Genomic DNA, 12,082 nt, shown 5'->3' with positions numbered 1-12,082 from the left:
TCACTCACTGACACAGTTTAAAAAATCCACAGGTGAGCTAATTATTTCTCTTGTGATTCAGAAGACATGGAAAACATGCACTGTTTGGGGTCCTTATGACCGAGTTTGAGAACATGTGCTTTAGAAGAATACAGTGTGAGTTGTACATTTCAAGTAAGAGATAACCAGAACAGATATTTTGTTTTATTATAGAGGCTCTACTATTAAGGGGCACATCCACTAGGCGACAATGAAAAGACTGAACGATAATTAATGATATCGTTATCGTTCAGTCGTTCATTGTACTGTGCAGTGCCTATACTGAACGATATGTTGTTCGGTGTAGGCACCTCCATCATCCCCGAATATGGCCAATCTGTTGTTATCGGCAGATTGACCGCCATGATTGGGCGATGACTAATGTCGGAAATGACCCGCGGGAGCGCGCATCGCTGGTCGTTTACGACATTTTAGTGCCCGATTCATGCACGATTAATGGACGACTGAACGTTAATGTTGTCGTTATCGTTCAGACGTCCATTAATAGCTGCTAGTGGATGTGCCTCTTTACACTGACTCTATAATTAACTGGTTAATAGTCGAAAATGATTTCATTTAATGACACGTCCTGTGCTTGAGTGGTAGTTTATTCCTCTAAATCTTTAAACAGTTCATTCACCTTTCTTCCGAAAAGCAGGTGGCTAAAGTCCAATTCATAGAAAGCGGTTATTATTTATTCATTCATATAAGAACGTGCCCTGCAAATGTCATAAACACAGAAACCAAAAGACTGAAATAGCACTAACAAAAAGGCCGTCTCTAGGATAAAATAACATGTCCTTCCCAGAGTGATTCACACACTGCTGCGTGGAGCCACAAAGGGCACAGCGTTGAATTCAAACATAAAGCAATTGAGCACAATTACAAAAATAAAAGACCAAAAACAAATGTACCTAAAAGGCATTCTGATGTTCATCCTCTCGGCGTATTTGCACAATGTATCCCACGGACAGTGGACTTTAACAAACATAATGTCGTTGTTGGTTATAGAATTCTATAATGAGTAGAGATATAAATATGTTATTTGGAGATGAGGTTGTTATTTATTTTTAATGCAAATAAAAAACAAAAATCTAACAGGAAAATAAAAGCATCCGGTGGAACAATTATCCTCCTCTGGAACCTCACAAAACATGCATTATAAAAGGAAATACAAGCTGCTCCCTGATAAGGCTACACACACACAGACATGATCACCAAGAGTCTCCTACTGCAGTCACTGTGAGGAGCACTGCTAAATTATTTAATGCAGAAGGTGATGCCAGGGACAGTGTGGTCTGCACAAGAGCGATTTTTACATGTATTTCATCATTGTTTAGGAATACTGCCGCAAATTACAGAAAAATAACTCTTGTATCTACAAGACCTTAAACCACAAATAATTTGGATAGTCAATACTATGCTGGTTTTGTACACTGCAGTGCATGGTAGGCATTTATACAGTAGCTAATATATAAATGCCCAACAGATACTGTATAGCAATTAACTTTCTACACCTAGACTAGTCTATAAAACATTTCCAATGTACAATAAAAATCCAATGAAAGAATGGGGTCTCTACATTGCTGTTTTCTTGTCTCCAGTTGTTCTGGATCTTCAAAAAATTCAAACAAATAAAAGGCATAAGAGGAATTCAATTAGCCTTGAAAAAACGTCTTCTCGCGCAAATTTGTAGCTATCACACAATGCTATTAGCAGCGACTTTTCACGGGTGAGCATTCTCCATACCATTGCTGCGAAAAGTTTTCAGTAGGTGAATAGCTGTGCAGACCCCCTATTTTTGGCTAAAAATGTCGGGGCTTGGTTCAGAACCATTAAGCCACCATCCTTAATAACTAATTCAGCAAACAAAATGTAACTATCTTCATTTGGCCAATAATTACGTCATTTTTGGGGTGGAAATGTGCAAAGTGCAGGAAAATGGGTTAATTGATGTGGGACAGGTATATGGGGGTGCTATATGAGTGGGACAGGGGTTTTTAAGATTGCAGATAGGCGTTAAAAATATGCCTCTAAGGTTTTTTTTAAAAGTGTCTCTAAATGACACAAATATATACTTATATGGATTATTATGCACCCCTAATTTAAAATTATTTTGCCAAAAACACTTGCTTTTAATCATTATTTCACTGTTTTAGGAACATGCATATAACAGCCATTTAACACATTTTAAGACCCCAAATACTTTTATTAGGGCCACTAATTCACTTTTATATATTTATTCTATATTAGTTTTGTTTTTTTGGGGGGGTACAGGCTGATTTCCCCATTTTAACCTATACTTTTCGCAGCTACCACCATGGAAAATTATCGCGCAAATGCCACATTGAGTCTTTTGTAATTGGGTTGCGCGAAAACCACAGACGCGCATGGCAGCGATAAGTTATCGCATTATCGTGGCTAACTGAATTCCCCAAAAATAGGTAACGTTTCTCAATTAGGGAAATTACAGTTACCCGAGGCCATCCATAAAATACCTGTAGGATAGTTTTATATCAGAGCAAGAGAAGCTAGAACTATAGAAATACATCTCTGCTAAGCAATAAGCAAAGGCCATACCAGATTTGTATTACGATTGTGTAAAGGCCTCCATACATCAGAGATTGATTGCAGCAATCGTGCAATTTGCAATCGATTGTGTATAAAAATCTTTCCCTTTTTCAATCGATTGTGGCAATTCTGCAATCTGCAATCGATTGAAAAAGGGAAAGATTTTTATACACAATCGATTGCAAATTTCACGATTGCTGCAATCAATTGCTGATGTATGGGGGCCTTAAGTCGCAGGTAGAGTGGTGGAGAGCACCTGACCAATGACCCTGATCTAGGTCAATCATGAGAAAATATTTAGCTTCTCAAAAAGAAATGTTAAATGTACATGAGAAATGCCAGCTACAAGTACTAGCAGCTACATGCCAACTCTTCCAGACTGAAGAGGCTTATTGCTGATTTCTGTTCTGCACATATGACAGTTGCTCTTCACTGACAAGTCATTATCTCTGTACAAAGTGTTCTTAAAGAAGAATAGTTTAATGGAAAACATAATTTACAATGATGACAGCTGATTATTCCCACTAACGCTTTTTCCTCTTACCATACCACAAGGAATATTTTACAACACAATTGTACAGCCCAGTAATCACACACATTAAAGTCAACTGTTTTTATATTACTAACACCTGAAAGAGAGCATTAAGATGATAGAGGACTAAGAATAGCAGTGTATTTGCAGATAGCACTGTTATATGACACAGCGCACATCGAACTGGAAAATAATCCATATCCCGGCAGCCTACACCAAGAATGAAATCCAGGCGACTACACAGTTGAGGGTTGGGGCATGCCTGAAAATCTAGTTGGTAGATGACTGCCATTAGCCTAAAGAAATCTCCTCCTGGGAAAACCAAAAGAGCTGTATGTATGTATACAAAGATTTGTAAATGTGTAACAGGTAGAGGTCAGTGTTACAGGCTGATATGTAAATAAGTAAAAAGCAGAGGTCAGGGTAACAGGCTGATTTTTAAATGGATAACATACAGACGTCAAAGTCACAGGCTGACGTGTAAATGAGTAACAAGCAGAGGTCAGGGTCACAGGCTGATTTGTAAACAAGTAACAGGCAGAGGTCAGGGTCACAGGCTGATTTGTAATTGAGGAACAAGCAGAGGTCAGGGTCATAGGCTGATTTGTAAATGAGTAACAGTCAGAGGTCAGGGTCACAGGCTGATTTGTAAATGAGTAACAAGCAGAGGTAAGGGTCACAGGCTGATATGTAAATGAGTAACAAGCAGATGTCAGGGTCACAGGCTGATTTGTAAATGAGTAACAAGCAGATGTCAGGGTCACAGGCTAAGATTTGTAAATGAGTAACAAGCAGAGGTCAGGGTCACAGGCTAAGATTTGTAAATGGGTAACAAGCAGAGGTCAGGGTCACAGGCTAAGATTTGTAAATGAGTAACAGTCAGAGGTCAGGGCCATAGGCTGAGATTCGTAAATGAGTAACAGTCAGAGGTCAGGGCCATAGGCTGAGATTCGTAAATGAGTAACAGGCAGAGGTCAGGGTCACAGGCTGATTTGTAAATGAGTAACAAGCAGAGGTCAGGGTCACAGGCTGATTTGTAAATGAGTAACAAGCAGATGTCAGGGTCACAGCCTGGTTTGTAAATGAGTAACAAGCAGAGGTCAGGGCCACAGGCTGATTTGTAAATGAGTAACAAGCAGATGTCAGGGTCACAGGCTAAGATTTGTAAATGAGTAACAAGCAGATGTCAGGGTCACAGGCTGATTCGTAAATGAGTAACAAGCAGATGTCAGGGTCACAGGCTGATTCGTAAATGAGTTACAAGCAGATGTCAGGGTCACAGGCTGATTTGTAAATGAGTAACAAGCAGAGGTCAGGGTCACAGGATGATATGTAAATGAGTAACAAGCAGATGTCAGGGTCACAGGCTGATTTGTAAATGAGTAACAAGCAGATGTCAGGGTCACAGGCTAAGATTTGTAAATGAGTAACAAGCAGAGGTCAGGGTCACAGGCTAAGATTTGTAAATGGGTAACAAGCAGAGGTCAGGGTCACAGGCTAAGATTTGTAAATGAGTAACAAGCAGATGTCAGGGTCACAGGCTGATTTGTAAATAAGTAATAAGCAGAGGTCAGGGTCACAGGCTGATTTGTAAATGAGTAACAAGCAGAGGTCAGGGTCACAGGCTGATTTGTAAATGAGTAACAAGCAGAGGTCAGGGTCACAGGCTGATTTGTAAATGAGTAACAAGCAGATGTCAGGGTCACAGGCTGATTTGTAAATGAGTAACAAGCAGATGTCAGGGTCACAGGCTGATTTGTAAATGAGTAACAAGCAGAGGTCAGGGTCACAGGCTAAGATTTGTAAATGAGTAACAAGCAGATGTCAGGGTTACAGGCTGATTTGTAAATGAGTAACAAGCAGAGGTCAGGGTCACAGGCTGATTTGTAAATGAGTAACAAGCAGAAGTAACAGTCACAGGCTGATTTGTAAATGAGTAACAAGCAGAGGTCAGGGTCACAGGCTGATTTGTAAATAATACCCCTTTTCCACCAAAATTCCGGGTCTGATCCGGAGTTGGAACAGGGTTCCTATCCGGATCAGACCCGGAATTTAGCCGGCGCCTACTCGGGATATTCCCTAGTCGGCGCCTCTCACACTGCAGTCGGGTCTGCATAGACCCTGCTTTTCTGGCGTGAAAGTGGACGTTTGGAGATGACGTCATCTCCAAGCGCCACTGAAGCCAGACCAATCGGCCGGCTTGCGGCGCACTGCAGGTATTCAAGACCCGGAATGCGCTGTACACACTGCAGGATTTCACGGGTTACTTCCGTGTTAAACCCTGCTGTTTACCTGGGTTGGATTGCCGGGTCACTCGACCCGGCGATCCAACCCTCACCCCTTTTACACCAAGGAGCTGACGGGTTAACACTGCAATAACCCGGGTTTTAGCTCCGGTTTAAAAGGGGTATGAGTAACAAGCAGAGGTCAGGATCACAGGCTGATTTGTAAATTAGTAACAAGCAGATGTCAGGGTCACAGGCTAAGATTAGTAAATGAGTAATAGACAGAGGTCAGGGTCACAGGCTGATACGTACTGTAAATGAGAAACAAGCAGAGGTCAGGGGCACAGCCTAAGATTAGTAAATGAGTAACAGACATAGGTCAGGGTCAAAGGCTGAATGAATAACAGGCAGAGGTCAGGGTCACAAGATGAGTTTTGTGAACAAGTAACTGGCAGAGGTCAGAGTCACAGGCTGAGATAAGTAAATGAGAGCAGATGTCAGGGTCACAAGCTGGTTTGTAAATGAGTAACAGACAGAGGTCAGGGACACAGGCCAATTAGTAAACAAGTAACAGACAGAGGTCAGGAACACAGGCCAATTAGTAAACGAGTAACAGGCAGAGGTCAGGGACACAGGCCAATTAGTAAGCGAGTAACAGGCAGAGGTCAGGGCCACAGGCAGATTCGTAAACAAGTAACAGACAGAGGTCAGGGACACAGGCCAATTAGTAAACAAGTAACAGGCAGAGGTCAGGGCCACAGGCTGATTTGTAAACAAGTAACAGGCAGAGGTCAGGGCCACAGGCTGATTTGTAAACAAGTAACAGGCAGAGGTCAGGGACACAGGCCAATTAGTAAACAAGTAACAGACAGAGGTCAGGGATACAGGCCAATTAGTAAACGAGTAACAGACAGAGGTCAGGGACACAGGCCAATTAGTAAACGAGTAACAGGCAGAGGTCAGGGACACAGGCTGATTCATAAACAAGTAACAGGCAGAGGCCAGGGTCACAGGGCAATTAGTAAACGAGTAACAGGCAGAGGTCAGGGACACAGGCTGATTCATAAACAAGTAACAGGCAGAGGCCAGGGTCACAGGGTGAGATTTGTAAATGATTAACAAGCAGGGTCTGGTACACATAATAACAAAGCAGAATACTGGAGCAAGTAATGATAGGTCATACTCTACTCTAGCTCTGTATAGTGCAAATAGTCCACCTTAAATAGGCTGATCTCAATATGAACGCGGTGCCAATTGCAGTGACTTCCCCTTTACATATGTATCAAAGAGGCCCGCATGCCCCCAGGAGAAGTGCTGACGCTCTGAACTGCATGTGGGAGAAGAGACAGCAGGGAAAAATGTCCACCCTTACAGGCCAGGTAAGTCGGTGCACATTGCCATTTTGTGACATACTGGTGAGGGTATAATGTATTCCTTCATCTGCAATCATGGAAAGGGCATTTTACACTTAAGTGACCAACTACTAAAAAGGGCAATATATGGACAACTGTATAGACCCTTATAAGATGCTATCAATGTCTTAAAGAATAGAACACGCTGGGAGTATCTTCCTTCTTTTGCAGAGCTGGCACTGCTCCCTGTGCACTAGCTGTCAACAGATACTGTAGGTTACAGAGAACTTGAACTAAATGCCAAGTGCAGTACAGAACTACAGATGCAGTTCAGAAATGAAGATAATGTAGGCCAGCAACAGGCTGCTATTAACACATCCCTCTACATATTGTAACATTTATCAATAGGTATTAACTCGTCTCCTATCATAGCACTTTGCATTTCTTTTCTCATTTAGGGGTCTACGTACTAAGCAGTGTTAGGAGACAGAGTGAAAAGTGATAAGGAAGTGATAAGGTGCCAGCCAATCAGCTCCCACCTGCCATCTCAGGCTGTGTTTGAAAAATGACAGTTGGAAGCTGATTGGCTGGCACCTTATCACTTTTCACTCTGTCTCCTAACACTGCTTAGTAACTAGACCCCTAAATAGTAAACACATATGGCATATGCCATTTAAAGCACACATTAAATAGAACAAAACAAAACACACACACAAATCTAAATTGCTCTGCACTCCTGTGAGTTAAAGCAAAGAGCTTCTTGATGTTACACACCAGACACACTCTGGTGATTATGAACCATCCATCACAGCGGCTGTGGGAATCTTAGTCAGCTGAAATTGATTTAATGTTAAAGGCTAAAAGCAGGCCCACAGCCGACCCATTAATATTTTAATTTAAGGCACAACCAGTGGTACAAAAACAATGACGATGAGGAAAAAGAAATTCATGCAGATATTTATTACCAGCTTAGTTTTATTTTGCTTTAGACATCCTATTTGAAAAGACATACTTCTCTTTCTAACATTAACCCCTCGGCTCTCAGGTTCTTCTCAAAGGTACTGCGCTTCTCAATCTGTGGACTGGATTTCTTATATACCAAAATGTAGTCGATGCGCTTTATGCCGTCTTTAAAAAACAGGCCAAGAGATGCGACAGAATTCATTTCATTCTGGAGGTTTAAAAAGAAAAGTGAAAAGTTAATATTTTCTGGAAGGTGACACCAACATACAGTGAATAGAACGATATTTTAAGTCGCTGAATTTCAGGGTTCTCCTTGAAGGGTTAAAGCAAAAATAAAGATACTTTGTGTACCTAGCAACAAGCTCACAACCTACAGACCGCGACCTGTGGAATGATAATTCCTAGCCTAGGTTTATATTTTACTGAAACAAAGTCTATTTCTCTACAGTGGGTCTGGTCGATAGCTTGAAGAACATTAAATGACCATATAGACCGAGAATTCCATTTTCTTAGTAAGATTGAGGGTTATTTACCAACATTGCTCAAAGGTACAACTAAACCCATAGCAACTAACCTGCAATGAGCTTGTGTCTGTCTAGTGCATTTAAGAAAGTTAAAGAAAATGATTGGTTGCTATGGTTTAGACATGGTTGGTAAAATAACCCTCCGAGCATTAAGCTGGCCACAAACGCTGCAATATTGGCTGTGATAACAAGTAATTGTCCTTATATTGAAGCATTCTGTATCTGGCCCCTAGATGTCTGCAATGCCAGATAATATCCCAATCTAAATTGGTTCATTATCATGGTAAATGCAGTTAGAAAGCGCAATTGGCCTGTATGAGGGTCGTTTTCTAATTGTTGCAATATGAACTACTCTTTTAGCATGGATGATGGTCCTGGTGCTCCGAAGGGAATGTAGTTATGAGACCGGCGGCCTCTAAATCCCGACGGTTGAAGCCCAACAAGGGATTTAAGATAGGTGTCGAAATACTGACGCCTATCTTAATCCTGACGCCGGAACACAGAAGGATGCCGCTGATGGTATTGTGACAGGAGGCATCATGACAGCCGGCATTATATACCGATTCCCGAAGGAAGATATGGTACAATTGCTACTGGTATATCTTGCATTAGAAATTATTTTTATAAAAGTGTTGATAAAATCTGAAATATTCACAAAACTGAAATGGAAACCTTCATAAGACAGTTAGGATGGCTAAAACGAGGTTTCAAGTGCTAATCTATGTTTATGATATATGGAAAAAGGCTGATGGTTAGTGGGGTGGATCCTATTTACATCATACTTGTTACTTTTATACATGCTGAAGGACACAATACAGTATTTAAGCTTTCAGTGAATAAATAGCCAAAGTTGTTTCCATAAGATGAACCAATGCTATTCTCAGCTTAAATGCCAAAAATATAAGAGGGGAAAACATAACTAAACTTTTATGCACTCATCATAGCACTATTCTCTTAAAGTGAAGCCTCATAGATATATTGCCGTTTACAGTGGAGAAAGTCTCCATGATGTTTTAATACATTCGTATATGATGGTTTCACAGCCTTATAACCTGCCTCAAAGACACAAAAAACTGTTCCTACAACAAAACAGCAAAAAAAAACCTTCAACTGGCCCTTTAGACACCGCTGTTACAGACCCATCCATACGTGCTGGATACATACAGTCATGTCTATACTTCAGACACCTATCCAATCTGAATGAGAGCTAGTATTGGGGAGTTTAAATCTGATCTAGCGGAAATATTGTAGTTTCCAGTATTGAGCAAAAATTTGATGCAGTCTGTCATTACCAAAATTGCTCGGCCCAAGAGATATCAGACCTAAAATTCACCCACTAGTTGCACCATAGCCACCCAATATTTCAAACATCAAACCCCAGGCATCATTATGCTTATGGAATCTTTCAAAGCCCACTATGCCTCCCTAGCTACAATCAATATCCTCATTCTTGCTATTCCTCAGCAAATACAAAATGCCGAGGCACAGCCGTTCTAACCCACCGCAAGGTCTCCCTAACTGTAAATTCACATGTCCAGGTTAGATTTCTTAGGTTTGTATTATACTCACTGCTACACTGAACCAAATGCCCACTACCCTTGCTCTTACCCTTGCATATTTACTAATTATCAGGTTTTAGACCCGATAATTAAAATTTCTTATTGGCACTATTCGCGGTAATAAGAATGAACTTTCCCCCAAATGTACTAATCTCATGCAGGGACTGGGGCTCCAAAAGGACTCCGTCCCCTGCGATGTGAAGAGAAGGGAAATGATCAGAACATTTTTGGTATCATATCCCTTCTATAACTGCAGACGGGCCATTCTGCGCATACGGAGTCTGCTGGCCACATATGTATGGTGGCCATTCCTGATAATTTTTGCACAATAGTAGCCCATAGGCTAATGTAGGGTAATCACATCGGGCGATGGCGTTATCCTATCGGGGCTAAGCTAGCTTGGTAATCTGACAGTTTCGCAGCCCCCATAGAAACCTAAGATGGCTCCGGCTGCTGTTGGGAATAGAAGGACCAAAGCAGATATCTCCTTCATATATTCAGAAGATCCTTAATACAGATGTGCCCACATACATCTATCCACTGTGTGCTGCGAGTCGCGCCACACAACGCGGAAGCTCAGTGTGACTCGGTAGCACCGAGCGTTTTTTCTTGCGTCTTCTACCATCAAATGTGTCTTATTCGCAACAACGATGCAACGAGATAGCACAAGCAGCTTCTGCTGATTAAAACGATATGCGGCATGCCTATATTCTCTGAGCGAGTGCGGGTGTATCTGCATTCGTAATGCTACGTTACAGTGTCAGCGGCTGTAACACTGTAACGTAGTGTTTAGCATGCAGATACCCCCGCAGTCACACACAGAATATAGGCATGCTGCATATCATTTTAATCAGCAGAAGCTGCCTGTGCTATTTATTTGCATCGTTGTGCGAATAAGACACATTTGAAGATAAAAAGATGCACGAAAAACGCTTAGCGCTACAGAGTCACGTCATGGCAAGACTGTTTAACGTGCCAGGAGGCTAGATATATGTAGACCCATCTGTAGTTGTGGGTATCCTCCGAAAACGGGTGTTTTCAGGGAATATTTTAGCAAATAATATTTGATAAATAGGCCCTTTAACCACACAGAGGCCCTCATTCAGAGGCGGTCGGAGGATGCAAGAGGTCGCTCAGAAACTGGGCGACCGCTTGCATCCTGACCGGCCACCTCTGTTTCGGTCGTTAGGCTGTGGGTTAACACCCACAGCTCTAACGACCGCTAGGGTGATGGTCGCGATACCATCGGGGCTTACGACGAGACCCTAGGGTTGGGTCTCACTTGTCGTAAACCCCGGAGAGCTGGCTCTGTCAGAGCCGGGAAGCTCTCCACTGACATCACTAGTAATATCAGTGGGGCCTCCCCCAAACGGCAGGCGTTCCCATGGGAACACCTCCGTTTGGGCTGCCACACCCCCGGCCCGCCTTCCAAACGGGGCGAGCTGTCAATCAACATCGACAGCTCGCCCCCTTTGGAAAGAGACCCGCTACGACCGGCGCTGTCGGTCTTAGCGGGTCTCACACATGCGCACGAAGGAGCCGGCTCCCTAGTGCGCATGCGCACTAGACAAACATCGAGGCGGCCGTGCGGTCGTAGACCGTACGGCCGCCTCTGAATAAAGCCCAGAAACTTTAAGGTGTCAAGATACAGTAGCCCTTGTTTTGTGTTCCAACAATGCTGTTGTCAGTCTAAAAGTGCATACACACACAACGATTTTTTGAACAATTATTGATAACGATATCGTTTATTGTTCAATCGTTGAAAATATCGTTCACTTTCGGAGTTAAAACGATGAACAATTATCGGTCATGCGCGTTCATGTTTGTAGTTTGTAGTTCAGTCAGACTGACCAACTCAATGATTTTCAGTAAGGGAATATGCAAAAATCGTTTGTAGTTCCAAAAAAATCGTTCATTACATTTAGTAAATGAACAATTTTGGTAAACGATTTTCATTAATTTTTCCCTTGAAAAAATTAACGAAAATCGTTTACTAAAATCGTTCATTTACTAAATCGTTGTGTGTGTACGCAGCTTTAAACTTTCTTTTTCTCACCCTGAACAGTAGCTGAACATACCCTCTGCTGAGCAACTTCAGCTTTCCATGGCAAACTCAAAAACTTAAGTGCAGTATCTATGAGTGTTCCTAATGAAATTGTATGATACGTTCTATTATGTTAACTTCCCCTTTATTGAGTCAATGAAACTGGATCTTATTAATAGGAACAAGCTTGAAATTAACTAAAATGAACACTATATCCTAACTCCAATAGCTATAGGAAACCCTCCCCACTAGTGTTCTCTAAAAATTGACAAAAGTCTATTTCCAAATTTATAT

General features: G+C 41.8%; 1 protein-coding gene across 1 annotated transcript in view; it reads right to left on the bottom strand.

The window, feature by feature from the left end:
• Positions 1-12,082, bottom strand: part of ANO3 (anoctamin 3) — a 377,773-nt gene that overhangs the window by 180,151 nt on the left and 185,540 nt on the right. The window contains exons 5-6 of the mRNA XM_088470460.1: positions 7,711-7,869; positions 933-1,033 (exon numbers count right to left, since the gene is read on the bottom strand). Of these exons, the coding sequence (XP_088326586.1) occupies positions 933-1,033; positions 7,711-7,869 (260 nt within the window). The remainder of the gene's footprint in view (positions 1-932; positions 1,034-7,710; positions 7,870-12,082) is intronic.

The sequence above is a fragment of the Taudactylus pleione genome, unplaced genomic scaffold (genome assembly GCF_031769625.1).
Source record: "Taudactylus pleione unplaced genomic scaffold, aTauple2 ptg000100l, whole genome shotgun sequence".
NCBI lineage: Eukaryota > Metazoa > Chordata > Amphibia > Anura > Myobatrachidae > Taudactylus > Taudactylus pleione.
The sequence above is the reverse complement of the archived record's forward strand: the minus strand, read 5'-3'. Positions and strand labels throughout refer to the sequence as shown.